The sequence below is a fragment of the Panthera uncia genome, chromosome D1 (assembly GCF_023721935.1).
Source record: "Panthera uncia isolate 11264 chromosome D1, Puncia_PCG_1.0, whole genome shotgun sequence".
Taxonomy (NCBI): Eukaryota; Metazoa; Chordata; class Mammalia; order Carnivora; family Felidae; genus Panthera; species Panthera uncia.
Window position 1 is genome coordinate 67822753 of NC_064808.1, and position 19212 is coordinate 67841964.

At 38.5% G+C, this 19212-nt stretch overlaps 1 protein-coding gene across 1 annotated transcript in view; it reads right to left on the bottom strand.

The window, feature by feature from the left end:
* Positions 1-1109: 1109 nt before the first annotated feature.
* Positions 1110-19212, bottom strand: part of CTSC (cathepsin C) — a 37518-nt gene continuing 19415 nt past the window's right edge. Inside the window, exons 3-7 of the mRNA XM_049653185.1 lie at positions 18078-18244; positions 13580-13735; positions 8821-8936; positions 3234-3365; positions 1110-1941 (exon numbers count right to left, since the gene is read on the bottom strand). Of these exons, the coding sequence (XP_049509142.1) occupies positions 1439-1941; positions 3234-3365; positions 8821-8936; positions 13580-13735; positions 18078-18244 (1074 nt within the window). The 3' untranslated portion in view covers positions 1110-1438. The remainder of the gene's footprint in view (positions 1942-3233; positions 3366-8820; positions 8937-13579; positions 13736-18077; positions 18245-19212) is intronic.

A 19212-nucleotide genomic window follows, 5' to 3' on the forward strand; every position in this document is an offset into this window, starting at 1 on the left:
CATGTATCCTTTACTATTCAAATCTATTCAGTTCCTGGATTCAGTGGTTAGAGGTCAAATAAAGGTCAGCGAGCAAGTCTGGATGCTGTGAAATTGCATCATCTGAATCTATTTTTGTTTCCCCACTTGGGATGGTGAAAGGCTGAGGCTTAAATAAAGCTTAAATAAAGTAAACCATGCCATAGAAAAGTGCAAGGGTTTAGACATGGAGAGCTTACACAGTAAGGGTTATCTATCCCATTATCTCCATCTCACAGACCAGCAAACTGAAACACAGGTGGGTTTAAGAAAACTGCCTAAGGCTTTGTTGCTCCTATGAAGCACAGCCAGAAAGCTTATCCAGGCACTAAGCACCAAAGTCAATGTCTCGCTTGTGCTTGGCTGCGCAGCTAAACTTTATTTTCCTTTGTGGATGGCGGTGCCTCCACACATACAACATATGTTGTTCTCCTGGAAATGTCTTTGGGGAGGTTAGCCAGAGTTCCCATCCTCTGCGACCTCAATTTGTCACCAGACTTTGATTGTATGTTCTATTAGCACGAATGTAAACAAGTTTTAGATTATGAAACTTGTTTTTTGTACAGCTTAAGAGTTTAATTACATCGCTTAAAGAATCATGGTATTCCATGTAGTCACCATTTTTAATAAATTCTGCCACTGTGGATGAGGTAGTGATCCCTGTCATAGAAACAGGCACCTGGGTGGCTCAGTCGGTTAAGTGTCTGACTTCAGCTCAGGTCACGATCTCAGTTTGTGAGTTTGAGCCCTGCATCGGGGTCTGTGCTGACAGTGTGGAGCCTGCTTTGGATCCTCTGTCCCCCCACTTCTCTTTCCCTATCAAAAATAAACATTAAAAAAAACAAAAAAAACACCTTATTTCTTTTCTCTATGGCCTCTGGTTCATCAAATATCCAGGGAATAATTTTAGGGTTAACTAGTCATTATTTGCCCTTATCATAAGGGTTCATAGTTTTTTTTAGTTGAAATACACTCAAATTCTTATTTTTTAAGTACTTACATAATAATGTAATAACATGAGTCTAACTGAAGGGGCCAATGATGAAAACTGCTAAGCACACATATATGTCACCTAAACACTGATTAAAAACTTAAAAAAATTTTAATAATTTCCATATTTTCTTGATTTTTACAATTGAAAAATAAATCTGTGTTCTCACAAAGAGTTTTAAAAATATAGCATGTTTGAATTACAAATGATTAACAAAATCCTGCATTTTGTTCCTGCGTAGTAAAGTAGGCCAGAAGTCAATGGGAAGGTATACTCAAATCAAAGGCAGTTTTCATTCTAAAGGCAAAAATCTTCATAGGAATTGATTTGTAATCTTCTGCAATTACTGCTATAAACGTCTCCATCTGTGATACACCAATTCCCTCTCATGACCGATGGAAGTCAGTAGGAAATGCTGGGAGGCATACCCTACAATTTAGGAATTGGTGTGGCTGCCACTGCTATGCTTTCAATTGCACACTCATCGGTTCCTCTGCGGATCCGGAAGTAGCCATCTTCGCCCCAGCCAATGCCCCAGCTGTTTTTAACAATCCAGTAATCCATTCCAGACACTGGGTCAGTGCCATAGCCCACCAGCAAGACGGCATGATTAGTCAGCTCAAAGGGGTTGAAAGGGTCTCTCAGACCAGTGTGGTAGTAGATCCCCTTGCGGTAGTGGAGGAAGTCATTGTAGACTTCAAAAGCAACTGCCATGGGCCCGTGGTGGACCAGTTCAAGCTTCATCAGGGCTTCGTTGCAGCCTCCATAGAAACCTCCCACATAGTGGTACTCGGAGGAGTAGTAACGGACGCAGTCCTCCTTCGGTTTGCATGGAGAATCTGTGCCTGTGTAGGGGAAGCATGCCTCTTCCACCAGCCCAAAATCTTGGGCGTATTTTCCTGCAATGAGGTAGGGGAAGCCACCCTCACAGCCTGAGGATGAATAACACACATTAGAAATAGGCAGAGGAGAAAGTGTCCCATTTCCTATTTTTCCTTTTCTACTCCATTAATTTTTTGTTACCCCCAAGAGTTGTTCTTAGTTTAAATGCTACTTCATTCATCCATTAGCCACATAAGCTAACTACCCTCTCATCCCCATATAATTAACAGACATTTATTTGGCACCTGACATGGAACGTAGCTATAATAGCACAGTGGTTGAGTGGGGAGGCTCTGAAGCCTGACTATGTAGTGAAGTTCAGATCCAAAACTGTGAAGAATTTAACTTCTCCATATCTGTTTACTTATCTGTAAAATATAGATAGGAATAGTACCTTCCTCGTAGGACTGGTTACTACATGTAAAAGCAATAAAAGTTGGCTATTATTACCATCATTGTTAAATAGCCAGACACCACAATGTGGCTCTTCCTGAAGGAAGTCTTCTCTGACTACCTACTGCAAAAAAAGTCTAAGTCAGGTCCCCATCACCTGCCTCCAGTCCTTACCTTATTATAAACATCCATTAACGTGTATTTTTTCTTCACCGTTCTTTTCATTACTTAATTTCTACCTTCCTCACTTAAGTACAAGGTTCATGAGGATAAAGGACTGTCTTGATACTTACAGTTCCCAGGGCTTAGAAGTTACAATGTTGGGGTTTAATAAGAATTTCAAAAAGAACAAGAGGCTAAATGACAAATAATCATTCCTGGCAGTTTCAATCTCTACTGGCCCAATCTGGTGTTGACAGAAAACTTTAACCTGAGAATGTTTCACTATAAATCAGTTGCAGCTGGGCTTTCTACATAGATTACCCATGCCCTGTTCTGAAAGCCCACTTTCAGAATTTTAGTTTCCTCCTAGAGAGAAACCAGTGTTAGCATGGTTTTAATACAAATTACATTTTGGGGTGAGACTTTAGTTGGAACTGAAACTTTACTGTTTAGAAGCTGTGTGGCCTTCAAAATATGACAGAACAACATTGTGTCTGTCCTGTTTATAAACAGGGATATCTACTTCTCAAGGTTTTGAGCATTGTTAGATAATGTCCATAAAAGGCTCCTAAGAGCTAGTGCTCATTCAGTACATAGTAACTAGTGACATTTTGCTGAATGGTGCAGTGAATTCCATGAGAATCACTCATGAATAAGTGATAGGGCCAGAACTTGCACCTAGGTGCTCTGACTACAGACAGTGTGCTCTCTACTACACTATCCTTTTACCTTTGCCAACAATGGCCTACCACACCCAGGTAAAAAGGGCTTGAAATACAACACTTACCTTGAGCATACTGGCTGCAAGAGACAACCTCCTGAGGGCTCAAGATTGGGGTCTGAGTATTGTTGGTTAATATACGAATTCTTGCTTCTAGCATACCCATGGAAGCAAATGAGTAGCAGCTGCCACAAGATGCTGGTGATGGAAAAGCAAGATATATAACCCAAGAGAACTTTGAAGCACTTACAAAGAAACACAGAAATATGTGAGTGGAGAGATACAATTAACATATTTATATTGTGTGTTGCTGTTGTTGTAAGAATCAGCCCAATAGAGAAGATTCAATAGACAAACACTATTAACCTTATAGACAAACGTTAAGATGTCAGCTTTCAAAAGGCCAAGGTTACTCTATGGGGCTTTCCGTGAGAATATTTTAGGAGGCAAAACAAAGCAAAACGAAACCAAAAAACTCCTCTAATCTCTGAAAAGAATTTGGTACTATTCCTGGTAATCAAGAAATAATGTATGTCTGCAGCATTCTGAGCCATTCAGTTGAGAAAAACTATGAAGGGACACATGTGAGCTGAGCTTTTAAATATCTCCAGAGCAGCATTTTCTAAAGCTACTTGTTGGGTGGAATTAACACTAAGAATGGCTCAGGTATGGGTGTATTATAGAAAGTTCAACTTAACCAGGGTCGAGGAGGCAAAATACAACAAAGTCCAAGAAAGGTAAGAGAGTAATTTTAATGACAGATATGGTATTTAAGGTGGCCAATGAGGAAGTAAAGGTATAAGGAATATGGAGGTAATGAAATTGAAAACAGACTGGTTCTAAGGGGAAAAGGGTAAGAGCAATACAGTCATGGTCCCCTGAGAAGTGTCACCCAGAGGAAAGAGGAACACGAAAAGTAGCTGGATAGAGGTAAGGGAGAGGGGAAAAGAGAACTGCTTTATTTAATACCCGGATGTCCTGGTGAAGACAAAATTAATTTATTAAGAAGCAAATGCTAGGGATATAGTTGCTCTTTCAAGAGAAGGAAAATGTTTTATTATGAGGTAATTTATATGAACAATATCATTTTTGTACATTTCTTTAACAGGTGTGAGTAAACACATAAATACATTTAAGAAAATATGGCACATGTGACAAAAACGGGATTTCAACTTGTTACATTCTAGAAAAAAATGAACATAGTTTTAATATCTCTATTATACAGCCTCTTTCACCTCTGCCACTGACACAAATTCTACATAGAGTTAGGCTTGCAACAAATCAAAAATATTGGTACAAATGTAGTTACACGCAATTGATATTATTCAACATACTAATATATTATTTACCAAATTATTTGAATGGTGAGCACTCCCTTATGCACTAAAATAAGATTAATGAATAGACAATATTACATTAAAAAAATCCATTTCACATAAAGAGTATGTTGTCTTCTCTTTAATAAACCTGAAATTAGTAAAATTTAGTAACTGCCTTCCTTAGAGAGAAAAGTATCCAAAACAACATTATGTATTAGATAACTATCTATCGGGACACTGTTCTTCCCTTTCACCTGGTGATGTTGATTCACATTTGTCCCTGAGTACAAATGAAAGCCAGGATACTCTATGCTCAGCCCCTAACATCCTACACTCCAGCTGAATTACTTATACTGTTTTCCTCAAACTGAACTGTGATTTCCATGAGTGTACATAAGAAATGTGCCTTCTTCATCTAGCTGCCTGATGCAATCAAGAAACTCAATGCGTATTTGTAGAAAGAACATTCCAGTTACTAACAAGTGGATATAGATTTACATCCAGGGGGAAAAAAGTGACTTCATTGGTAGTAGTCAACCTTTACTTGTTTCTAAGCTATAAGGGAGGCAGAAACCTAGACTCTACTGTGAGTCCTCTCCAGTAGTTAAACAATACCACATGTCCTTGACTAGAGTCCATTAGAACTCTACTACCCTTTAACTGCTACCATTTCAGATGTTTCCCAAACTTCTCCCTATAAACATCTCAGATTTATCCATACCATATACTGCTTTTACTGCTAAGAGATCTCCTAAATGATGAAGATTAGGACAAACACTTGGAAGAGGATCTTGAATTCACCTGGTGTAGTACCCACTTGATAATGTGTATGTTGAAACTCAGAGAGAAGCAATGATCTGTTCAAAGTCACAAAATGAATAGATGGCAGGTGCTAGTATCTAAGCGTCTCCTAAGGCAGGTTGTGTTCTTTTCAGTTCATATGTCTGCATCTACTTGAAAGAATTTTCAAATTTTCTTTCCTGTCATCAAGTTACTAAATAGGCCAAAATTAACTTGAACATTTTGTTTTTGAAACCATCTAAATAATGCTATCCTTGGGACCCCTCTTTCAAATGATAGAGTGTCAGAGAACTAGATCAGCAACAGTAAATAAATAAAGCCAGTGTTCTTTTCAAGGTACACTTGTAATAAATAACATCCCAAGAATAGGGAAATGGCCCATTTTGATCACCCAGCATTCTTGGGCCATGGGTATCCACAGACATAATCACTCTTGGAACTAACCATTGAACCCTCTTCATCTGACCATCTAGCACTGTGGGAGCGATAGGCCACATGTACATTCAAAGGCTCAGAATGTGCTGTTAAGAGAGAGAAACTGCAGCAATGAGGTAAGGACACAACCTCCTTCAAGCCATTGACACTCCCAGAATAATGTGTCAGCTGCCAAGGAAATTAATGCCTCCTTTCAAAAAGTTAAGACTAGAATGTAGATTTTAAAAGAACCATTATTCCTTAAGACTACAAGGCAACAAAGAATTAAGGGGGTCTGACCCAGACAGAGCTTTGCAGTAATCCAATTTCCACCAACTCAAAGAGCTAATGTGATTTCCATATGGTTTAACTATGTTCGGCTGACCCTTTCCCACAGTGGAGGACACACTGAACTAGTAAGTGTAGTAGTAAGTCCATGACTCAGCTGTGTGACTCTGGGCAAGTCACTGGACCTTTCTGGCACTTCCTTTTTATCTTGTATGTAAAATGAATAGCGTGGAACAATTTCAGGCCCTGCGTACAGATGGTATTTAGAACAAGACTTAAATGAACTAGGTTTTAGACATTAGAAAAACACTGCATTCCCTAACTAATGTGACCTGAGAGACACCCCCTTTCCCTTTTGAAGGTGCAATAATAAAGACAGTACATAAGAGGGAAGAACAAAGAAAGTCCAAGTCTTCCAATTTCCTAGTTTCTCTTCCCTCTCACACTTGGACATAAATCTAGCCACACAGCTGGTGCTTAAAGCAGCCTTCAAGTGTCAAGATAAAACCTCATTTTCCTCGCAATATTCCTTTTGTCACTCACCTTGATTTACTTTCTGAATACAGCAAAGTTGTGAATTACCTTAACTTGGGTAATTTTGAATTCTGGGTCACCTAGAACACTGGTGTTCCTAATGTTAGTGGAATTTTCCAAGTAGCCCAGTTTCCCAGAAGAAAAAATAATTAATTTTTTCCCCAACCCAAAGTAAAGACAACCAAAAAGGAAGTCAAAAGAGGAACCTTTAAAAATTGCCTGTGTCTGTACAAATCATATTTATAGCACTCACAGAATATAGAACATGGGAGACAATGGTTTTTACCAAGCTATGAGAAAACCAGTATCAAAGAATTCGGCTTTAAAAACTCAAATTTCCTTCCCTTGCATTACTGTCTCATCACCAGTCAATTGTGTCTTTCTGGAAGTGAGTGGCACTTTTCTTTTTTTTTTTCCTTTTTTTAATTTTAAAAATTTTTATGGCTTATTTTTGAGTGAGAGAGAGAGAGACAGACAGACAGACAGACAGACAGCACTAGCAGGGGAAGGGCAGAGAGAGAGAGGGAGACACGGAATCCGAAGACAGGCGAAGACAGGCTCCGGGCTCTGAACTGTCAGCACTGAGCCAGACATGGGACTCGAACTCATGAACCATGAGATCATGAACTAAGCCAAAGTTGGATGCTTAACCAACTGGGCCACCCAGTAGCCCTAAACTTTTCTTTTGACCTTCTCCTATGCCCCAGCAAATTTTAAAAACACTACAAAAGCAGTTACCATATTATATTTTAATGTTTTTGGCTTGCAGATCTTGCTAAACTGCAAATCCTTAGGACAAGAGCTATATCAATTAGTCTTTATATCCTCAGCCGTTAAAAAAAAATCATAACACATTTGATGTTCTATAAACACCCTATAATACGGCAAGAACAACCATGTGCCAGGCCCACGATAATCAACACTTGACGTACAGTATTTACGTAATCCTCTCAGATAAGTATAGAGCATCTCTTTGATGACAGAGTAAATTTTAAGCCTCTCTGGACATCAGCCCTTTAATTTCACTCTCCATTCATTTCTCGATTACCTGCAAAGTTCTCTCATCCCCCATCCCTCCTTTCCAAAGAAGCCCTCCCCAGGAAAGAAAAAGTAGGGGAGAATTTTCAGGATCTCTTTCTCTAGAGCTGAAGAGTCCCAGAACAACTTGTGAAAGGAAAGACAAAGAGATGAGACCTCTGATGTCATTTGGAGTACAGGAACCTTGCTGGCTGGCTGCTCTAAGACCTGCTCAAAGCTCTGTACACTCAGAAGACTTTGCCAGGGTTCAGTGAGGATGGAATTAAAGGGCTGGTGGTGAATGCTGAGAAGTCAGGCTGATTATCATGGAATTTTCAGGAAAGGGGAAGAACAATTTATTTTGGGGTGTTATTAACTTATAATCCTCTCAGAAGACACTAATCAGAATGTTTCCAGACAGCAAATACTACACCTATTTTACAGTAACAAATCAGTCGTGTGTACTATAATTATCTTCAAAATGAGCTTAGAAGCAATAAACCTGAGTATGGTATAAATGATTCTCCAAGTCACTGTTGGCTAAAATTTAGGATAACAAGATAATTTGCTATCAAGCACTATTAGAGGAAGAGTTACTCAATCTACTCATATTGTATCAGATTTCTGAAAATAATGGATAAAATGCAATTATGATGATACTTTTGGTAAAGCTGGGCTCCACAAGGTCACCACTCAGGAAGCTTGGTTAATACTTACCATCATATGTCCTGTTGACATAAAATGAATTAAAAAGGTCCTTACACAGCTCAAAAAATCTACTGTAACAGAAAAAAAAAAATTAAGGATCTGTTTTTCTGGGCTCATACAGTAACTAAAAACTAAATGGTGGGGAGCAGAGGGTGGAATGTGTAGGGGCAAATGGCCAAGACAGATTCCACCAAAGCACTTACAGAAGAAGACCAATTTCAATTCTGTGCAGTTCTTTGTTTCTGCATGAGTCTCTCCTACTGGGGAGAGCAGATGAGCTTGTCTTACCGGTTACTGATTAATCTCATTAGCTGCCTAGAAGTACTTGGAGAAGGCTACTATAGAAATGCTGGGCTCAGCTGGAGATTATCTATTATCTCTGATCTGTCGTGGATAAAAAAGGAAGGAGTGGCCATCGGCTATATACTTTCCATTTCTTTACTAAAGTGAATCGTGCCTGTTTCATCCCTGTATCCCCAGAATCAACCCGAGAGCCTGGTATATAGTAAGTGTTCAGTATTTCAGAATGAATAAATGAAAAATCAGACTTTTTTTTTTTTTTTTTTTTTTACCTTGGTTTCTAACAGGAGTAACAAAATTGGTACCATGAACATTTCTCCAGTCCCAAGATGCTGGCAAATGTAAAAGCTTTTCATGTATTTCAGCAGTCAGTGGTGCAGGTTTGGGTCTAGGACAGAAATAATACATTTGACATCAACATATAGTCATTCCTTTGAGAATGATTTCCTAACCCTTAATTCCATGATTTCAACTACATGGCTGCCTAGAATCTACATTCAGGCCCAAGGAGCACTTGTCCTATCAATGTTTCAATTATACAACAATGTGTCCACTAGGCCCTGTTTGAACTACACAACTAAGTTCTATAAATGGCTTTACAAATGGCTTTCACAATTGGTTTCTTTTTCAGGGTTAGCAACTTTCTTCTATGAAAGGACCCTGGTTATGTACATCACTGAGATGCTATTTTTAGTATATTTCAATAGCTGCATTCTCTTAAACAGATTGTGACTAAGAAAGTAGACACATGGGAAGTTGAAGATGGCCTACAAAGGATACAGAGAAAATACAGGAACTACAGAGGTTTGACTCAGGAGATGGTTAGTGGTGATGGTGAGGTGGTTATAAAAGAAGTCAAGTAGCACAGAGATTAGAGATCAAGTCAAGTAGACGACTGGCTCCATAAACAACAGATGAAAATGCTTCATCATTACAGAACTGTACCTTATAGGATATGGTTGGAAAGCAAGACACAAAGAGAGGACTTGCTTGGGATGATGAATGAGGGACAGACACATTGTCCAGAAATGAGAAAACTGTTCTACAAGCTTCTTCATGTTAGCAATTTAAAACAAATAGCATTCCAGCTCTAGACACATTAGATTTCTTAGGAATTTTCCAGTCTGTGAAATGACTTCAGTGTTCCAGGTCTTCCTGCTGCTCCTTTTACCCCAAATGCCTGCTGCCTGCTGCTTAGAAGAAATCCCTTTAGAAGTTCTTCCCTAACTTCTACTTTAAAGACCACTCACACAGCAGCGTCTACCCACCAGCCGCCAACAAAAACTCACTTCTATGCTCTATCAACTCTTTAGTTAGGGCACTACTATTACACCATGATAACATGTATCTTTCTGATTATACACTATGTGAATTTCTCATTCAACTTGGCATTGCCATATCACACTGTTCTAACTTTTCAGTGCTTATCCGGTTTACCAGGTTCCAATTTAGTTACTGGCAAAGATTATTTCTGGGTTTCTTCATGTCTTCTGCAACTATTCCCAATCAATTCCCTCTCTCACTTCTTTTAGAGATGATGTGAGTCAATGCTAGGACACAATGGAAATGAAACAGAGGAAGAGGAAAAAAAAACCAAAAAACACTCGTTAACAGCAATCATAACCTTCTGAAACTGTAAAGATAGATAGCATATTCCATAAAGAAGTATCAATTTTTCACTAAAATATTAACTAAGCCAGGACATTGCTGGAAACTACGTGACAGGAGATGAACTTGATGTGATCTGTGACCATATGAAAGACTGCATTAAGAGACATGAAACATATCGGGCACCTGGGTGGCTCAGCTGGTTGAGCATTTGACTTTGGCTCAGGTCATGATCTCATGGCTTTTGAGTTCAAGCCTCACGTCAGGCTCTGTGTTGACAGTTCATAATCTAGAGCCTGCTTCAGATTCTCTGTCTCTCTCTCTCTGTCCCTCCTCCACTCACACTCTCTCTCAAAATAAATAAATAAACATAAAAAAAAGATATGAAACACAGAGCAATTACAATAACACAAAGAAGTTGTAAGTTATAAAACATACAACTTAGATAATGTCAATGGAATGACCAAGGTACATAAAAAAGCTATGCACCGCAAAAATTTTAGGGCAGGAGAAAAAAACAAATCAAGAAACAAATCTTGGATATTTCTTTCAAGATTTATAAGTAAAAATTAGGTGCGAACAATTTTTGGAAGGAAATAAAGTTTCCATGATTTTGCACTGCAAGGATAAAAGATTCAATCAATCAATACATATTAATTGTCCTGTATATACTTAAGAATACACTAAGTAATTTGAAAGATTAAAAAAGGAATTGGGGGCACCTGGGTGGCTCTGTCAGGCGTCTTTTTTTCTTTTTTTTTTAAGGTTTATTTATTATTGAGAGACAGAGAGACACAGAGTGCGAGCAGGGGAGGGGTAGAGAGAGGGGGAGACACAGAATCTGAAGCAGGCTCCAGGCTCTGAGCCGTCAGCACCAATAGGCATGTGACTCTTGATCTTGGCTCAGGTCATGATCTCATGGTTCATGAGTTCGAGCCCTGCATCAGGCTCTGCACTGATCCTGTGGAGCCTGCTTGGGATTCTGCCTCTCCCTCTCTTTGCCCCTCCCCCATTCATTCTCTCTCTCCTCTCTCTCTTGCTCAAAATAAATACACTTAATTTTTTTTAAAAGGAAATTGAAGTTTGGCAGCAAAATGTAATTTCTGAGCAGATATCTTAGGTCATACTGACCTCCTACAAATGGTTTCACCACTTACTAGCTGTCTGACATTTGTGAAAGAATTTAACATCACAAAACTACAACTGACTCCTATTAAGATGGGTATAATCATACCTACCTCAAACAATTACTATAAAATAATTCAAATATGGTAATGATTACCAAGTGCTTAGAACAGCTCCTATCTCTGCAAATCCTTAGTAGATTAAGCTCTTACGATAACTCCCATCATCATCATCACCCATGCCATTAAGAGGATTAAATATGATGTGGATACCTTTATTTAAGCGATTGTCTGGCACAAAGCAGGCACTCAGGTGTTAACTTCCTTCTTCCTACCATGCTATAAGGCAGAGTATTTGCCTGTCAATGCACAGACAAACAAAACTAAAAGAATGTGACAACAGAAGCTCGATGATGTGAAAATGAAGAGCGAAAGCCATTTGTGAGACAGGGAAGAATTACAAACATTATAGGTGCAGCACACATTTTGGGCTCTTAATCATTTGGGTCTAGATTCTTTAACTTTGGTGAAAGCTCTGACCTCAGGGAGATGACCATAACCAATACTTTTTCTATACTTTCAGCAGTTTCAATGACTCCCTGAACCTCAAGTTAAGGCTCTGAGAGTTTCTATTATGTCACTGGATTCTTAGAACTAATTTATATACAAAAATGCTACTGAAAACCAGGCAGCCAGACCACAATGTCTGCTTCAGAATTTTCATTTCACTCAATTCCATCTCCTATCTCTAAACTTCTATGGAGCCGTAGCCACAGAAGCAGCGCTTCATAAAGCTAGCCCTTCTTTAAAACAAAGGTGGTTGGGTGGAGAGACAGAAGTGCCAAACACAAAAGAGTTCCCGAGAAACATGGCCCATGGCACATGGCAAAGGAATTGTGTCTGAGGCTCAGATGCTCAAACCTCTTTCTCGTGCCCCTTTGGATTTTTACTCAACAGTTCTCACTTCTTGTCTCACACGCACACAATATAGCTCCTTCACTTTCTCAAACCTGGATACAACATGCTCTCTTCCCTAATTTCCACTCACCAGAGTCTCATGGGCTGGAAATTCCTTAGAATACACTTTGAGAAATACTGTAGGAGAGTCTTTTGAGAAAGGGGCAGGATTATCAGAGAATGCTATCAGTTAGATAGGAAAAATCTCTACCCAGAGTCATAACCGAAAAATGTCAGAGTATTAGGATTATTAGTCTGCAAATGAAAAAAATCAGAAACGCATTTTAGTTAATTAGTGGCCCGTTCAAACAAAACCTGAACCAAAACTCTATAGAGATTAATAAGGAAATAATCACTGTATTCTCTGAAAATTGGAAAATGTTTTTATGTACCAAGGAAAAATTACCTACACAATTTACTGAGTCCCACTGACTCCTTATTGGTTTCCAGTTCTCTGCCCTTTGGTGAGATCAATTTCTCCTCAACAAGGTATGGCATCCCCGGAATAACCTTGGTCATTTAACAAATGTTTAGGGACTATATATTCTGATAGATCCACCTATAGCTTTGAGGAAATTTTTTAAAATCTACCAAATTTCTAATATAAATTCATTTTCTTAAAGTAAGAAAAATATGCCATGGAAGTGTCACTCCTGGCTGGGAGAAGTAGAGGTACGCTGATAAATAAGGAGCAATTTTCTTTTTGCTGGACCTGATAATAGGGAGTGTTGAGATTTTTACAGTGACAAATCTGACAGTTCCTGAGGCAAGATGAGGGATATCTGAAACAAAGAGTGGCATGAATGGAGTTAGCTTGACAGCAAAGTTTTCAGTAACTGTGTGTCTTATTTTCTGAAAGCAGATCAGGATACTGAATATAGGCACAAATTTAAAAGGCTTGGGTTAACCAGGTTAAGTTTATTTATTAGATAATAGGTAGTAACACAATCATAGCTGGGTACAGGAAGATGAAGCTGGTATTTTAAAGAATGTCTAAGAATGGGGACCAGGAGGAAAAGAAACCAAAGAGATGGGACTAGAGAGACAGGAGGTGGGAGGCTGATCCATAATGCAGCAGAGAAATGACAAAACCCTAAGCTGGCATGCAGAAAATGGCCAGAGAACGATGGCGGCAGCAGATGCTGTGAAAGCAACAGCCATAAATAGGACTCAGAGCACTAGGATGTATGTGAAAAGGAGAGAGAGAGAGATGGTCAGAAAAAAAGATAATGTAACAAACTGGAATGAGCAACAACATGGTGGGCAAACCAGGGAGAGCAGGTTGGAGGGGAGAGTGGCATTAAAATATCTTTATTAGCGATAAACAGATATGCTTTATTACCTTGGGATTCTTCGGCTGTGACCACCACCTCTCCTAATCATCTCTCTCAGTGTGAGAGTCTCATATTCCATGTATGTGGTTGCAGTCCAAGACTTCTGAATGGCATTGATTGCTTTCACAAAGTCATGATTATATTGGTAGAGCCTATTAGAATAGCTGACAACAAAAATACGACAGTCTCAGTTATCCTCTTTACAGATGTAATTAGACTTCATTAAAGTAGGCATCCTTATACTCTGGGCCTAAGTGGAAAGTGGAATAATATTTTAGGAAGGCAATTTTTTTTTCTTTTTTTTTTGGTAAGGCAACTGAACCACTTTATTCAAATCTTCAAAATAATCTTTATTTTACATTTTTAGTATAAAAATCAGCAAGTTAAATGCACCACAGTTTAAAAAGAGCCATAACACTGAGTTTCCATAATAGTCAATGATAGTCCAGCATCACACAAAGAGAACACAAAATTTAGATAAACTGAAATTATCAGATAAAATAAAATCCAGTTTCAGAAAACAAAAACCAAACTACTAGGATTCCTGAAATACTCAATCTTAATGAAATTTCACTAGACTCAAGTCATTGTCTTGTATCATATTCAGAGTATGAGCCTATTAATCCAGTTCAAGAATTTTTGGGAGCCATTAGTAACCGCATCAGACACTCTAACAATAAATGTAACCAATTTTTGATCTGAAAAATCCCCTTAATTTGACTCTAACGTCATCAGGCTTCTGAAATATATCCTAGTCCTTACCCGTCATATTTTAAACAAACTGTTGTTTATAGCAGTTTGTGTTAATAGCTTTTGTTCAAATAGGGCTGTATTTCTGGCACCAAAGCAAATTTGAGTTTGTTCATATACAAAGACACGACCTATAAGGAAGGTCCAAAAAGTACCCTTCACTTTTGCCTGAGGGAAAGCACATGTATACCAAGAGTCTAGAACTGGAATGTCTCGTATAAAATAAAAGTTCAAGTTAACAAAGATCTATGTGTAAGGATGTTTGATGAAACACTTTTATAATACTGATAGTTTATAAATAACCTAAATAAATGTTCTAAGATAAAGCATTGATTAACAATGGTACTTCATTGACTATGAGTTTATTCAGTAAAAATGTACAGGAGATTATTTACTGCGTGAAAATTAAAGGATATCTCACTAAAATAGTCTGGAGGTTTGGCAAGGGGAGCTCTCATGCCCTACCACTCTTCATCAATGGCAAATCCAACAGGAAGATAAGGATCTTGCCAGTGGATACAACTTTACTATCCCATCAGAAGGAAGAAAGGCTTACCTCCTCCCCTGGGAAGGCCCAGCCAATGAGAGGGAGCCGCAACTCAGCCAATGAGAAGCCACTATACTTCCAACTCCCAGTTTCCTGCATGACTGTTTTGTTTATCATAACCTTCCCAGTTCCCTCCTATCCTCTATAAAAGAGCTTGCTTCCCTTGCTCTGCACACTTGTGTACGGTTTCTGCCATAGCTTGTTGGTCACAGTTGCAATTCTCTGCTATTCCCAAATAAAATCACCTTTTGCTGGTAAAATAACTGTCAGTTTTATTTTTAATGTTAGCAAGTGATACGGAAGAGTATTCGCACGGTATATAAATAAAAAGGCAGGATATCAAATAAGTTTATACAGAATCAACCAATTTTTGTGAAAATATACTTATAGTATAAATACACTTTTAAAATGCCAAGGGGTGCCTGGGTGACTCAGTCAGTTAAGTGTCTGGCTCTTAATTTAGGGTCAGGTCATGATCTCATACTTTTTGGGTTCTGTGCTGGCAGTGGAGCCTGCTTGGGATTCTCTCTTTCCCTCTCTCTGCCCCTTCCCCACGTGCTCTCTCACACTCTCTCTCTCAGAATAAATAAATTTTAAAAAGTAAAAAATAAAAGGCCAAAACTTGTTATCTCTGAGTGGCAACACAGAATCACTACCTTGCCCCACCCGCTACAAGTTTTACAATGCACCTTTATAACTTTGTAAAAATAATAAAAAAAAGGAGATGACAGCATAAACTGTATATAATGTACATATAGCATGGCAAACATTATAACATAGGAGGCAAAAAATTTTTTTTACATATGGACGTTAGGTTTACATCCTTGTTATTCAAATGTGGTTCTTGAACCCAATATTAGCAGCCACACCTGAAAGCCCATTAGACATGCAGATTCCAAGTATCCAATCCAGACCACCAAAATCAGAAACAACATTTTAACAATATTCCCAGGTGATTCACAATAACATTAAATTTGAGAAGCACTGGTTTCCCTGATCTCAAACGCTTGGGTATGGATATGGATACGGATATAAATAAATCTAATACACAGAGAATATGCTTACAAAGCAAAAAAACTGGAGAAGTTGATTAGTCATACAATACAAACATGTATCAAACCTATGTTCCAGGTACTAGGATTACGGATAATTATTTCTACTTAAGAAGATTCTGTCACTGAAGTGTGACTCATTATCCAAGACTTCCCAATTATGCAAAGCAAGACACACCTAATTTGAGTAACATCTAGGCATGTTGTGAACTTTTCTTTCCCTTTTTATTTAGGTGTTCACAGAGGAATTATTTTGACATAGTCAAAGAAACTGGGAGCACTGAAAATAATAAGAAAAATGTGCAACTACTTTGATAATCATGTGTATACATGTTTTTATCAAAGCTCTTTCCTTCTTGCAAAGTGTGAAACCAGAGAGTTATGATTATTAAATAGATTTTAAAACTTCCTGTATCTGGTTTCTGACAACACTAACAAAATAAAAACAAGTTACGGTTGTTTGTTTCTTTAGATACGAGGGTAAATTTTAAATTGTAAAGGTCTATTTTGAAGTGTTTTCCACTGATGGGAGTCACTGTTGACTCTCAGGTATTCAAGAAGCAGTAAGTTAGTCCTGCTTTTCTTGCTTTATCCTAGCAACACATCAGACAGGGACATGTGCACTATACTAATGACAAGGTAGGTCTTAAACACTATTATTTTCAGTGTTTAAGATCCAAGGAAATTAAAAATAATGTAGTTTACTATGGGATAACAGATCATTAAGAGCTGAAAGAGACCTTAAAGATCTCTTTAAGCATAGAGCAGAAGACCTTAAGGTCTTAAGCAGAAGACCTTAAGGTCTTAAGCAGAAGACCTTAAAGCATAGTCCCAAATGCTTTTACAGGTGAAGCGGAATAGGTTCTGAGCATGCCAGTGAGTAGCTTCTTCATTAAGTGGGACAATGTTTAAAATACCAAAAGGAGCACATTAGTACACAGCACATCCCAAGTCGAGAGTGAAAAGTGAACAGTTTAATAAGAAAAGTGTTGCTCAAGGATCAAGTCAAGCAAAGTAATTTAAAAGCTAAATTCAAAATGGAGAGGATGCATTAGTCTAGATCTTTATGAGTACTTTCCCAGACAAATGCAACTTGTCCTCTTTAAACTCCTGTCCCCATTGTCTCTACCTCAGAACCACATCCCCAACTTCTCTACTGTAGGATCACTCACTGCCCATGTGGCCTGGCCTGGGAAAATTTATTCATGGGTACTTTTAGTGGATTTCACAACTAAACAAAACAGAAAAGGCTGCTACCAATAATACCCCTTTATCTTTTCCTTCCAAATAACTAAAGTCTGAAATCTCTCATTTGTGTGGTTCACAGTTACTTAACCTGGACCTTGCTTAACAAAAACTTTAACTGCGTATTGTAAGTTGAATTGTGTCTTCCCAAAATTCATAGGTTCAAGTCTAAACTTCCTCGGAAAGTGATTTGGAGACAGGACCTTTAACAGGGAAATTACAGAAACATGAGGTCCTATCAGTGGTCCCAAACCCAATATGACTGGTGCACTCAGGAAAAAAAGAGATTAGGAAACAAGCTGAGGGGTGACATGTAAGGACACAGTGAGAAGGTGGCTGTGTGCAAGCCAGGGATACAGCCTTCACAAGAAACCAAGCCGGCTGACATGGTGGATCTTGGACTACTGGCCTCCAGAACTGTGAGAAAAGAAATTTTTGTTGCTTAAGCCACTCAGTCTGTGACACTTGGTTTCGGCAGCCCCAGCAAACTAATACACTGCTACATCACTACTAAGAACTGTCAGTTCAGTTACTCACTGCCCTTGTTTAAAAGTTATGTTCAATTAGTATCACCTATGATTTGTTGCAACATAAACATTGGCATGTACAAGTGTTAAGCAATCACATGGCAATGATAAACCGCTCTTTTCTTTCTTTGGCACTGCAATTCGATGGTCCTTCATATAAATTTTCTTGAAAGCCATCAGTGGTCCATTACTCTTGGAAAAAATATTTTCTTCTCTCCGTTCCATTACTCAATATGTTTTTCCAGTTAGGTTTTATATAATATGGCCTATGTTTCTATGTTAAATAAATTGTGTATCATCAAAATAATGTTTTCCAAGAATTAACATAGACGCATCCTTCTACATACTATAAAACTAAATGTATTTTTCCCTTGTAACAACTCACTTTTCCGGGAGACTCTCAAGGTGTGCTGTGTTCACATTCACATTCTCAGAGGTACTTCCCACCTTGGTTCCCGTGAAGCAAGCCCAGTTCCGGCCCAGCACATCGTGCACCCATCCAGGCATGGTCTCCTGGCAGTAACTGGTTACCTTGCCGCACTCTTCTTCATACTGCAACCAAGTAAGGGAAGGAAACGTCAAGCCAATGGATCTGTGCTCATCTGTCAGGTCCCTTTTCCCGGCTCCCATTCACAGTCCTTTCATCTTGGGAACCAGCCTCTGCCAACCAAAAGAAAAAATTCACCCTGAGAGGTTACATTCTGAGAATTACTCTACAAAAGGAGGAGAAATAAACTTTTCTATGATTGCAGGAACTGACTGCCAAAAACAAAATTTGCATAACAAAACATTTCTGGGAATGAAAATCAGGGGGAAAAAACCTAACATTTTTAGAGCATCTGCCCCATGGCAGGCATTTTACAATAGTTTCCTCATGTAGTCCTCGCTAAGCCAATGGGGAAAGAGCCTTCAATAAGCCCATTTTACCAGCAAGTAAGTGGAGGCTCGGCTGAGAGAAGGTACGTAGCTCCTAAAATAACAGAGCAGTTACACGGCAGAAATAAATTTCTGTTCAATCTGTCAGACTATACTTTTCTACTCAAAGAAGATGTACTCCAGCAAACTACAAAAATAAAGGATGAAAAATTTCCATAGAACTAAACAAAATCCTTTTTCCTGTCAACCTCACAATTTATTAGGATAATCTGATTACGGGGGAGAAAAGTAACCTGATTATTAATATTCTCTCCATTATATTTCATTAATATGGCCCCTTGTCCTATTCCAATGTTAATACTGAACACCTATAATGTGATAGATCTAGGATTTGAACTCAAATACATAGGTTCCTGAGCTTACAAACCCTCATGTTATAACATCTCCTCATGGAGAAGGAAAGCCCAGAATGTGGGAGGAAGAAAGGGAAAATTCATGCTAAATTTCAATGAGGAGGGTCTTGGGCACAATTTCAGGCACTGACTTACTGGAACAAAAGCACAGAAGCAGTCAGATGACACATAAACAAATTGCCAGCTGTCAGCTGAATTGCAATACTTTTCTTTCGAAAAGTACATAGTAGG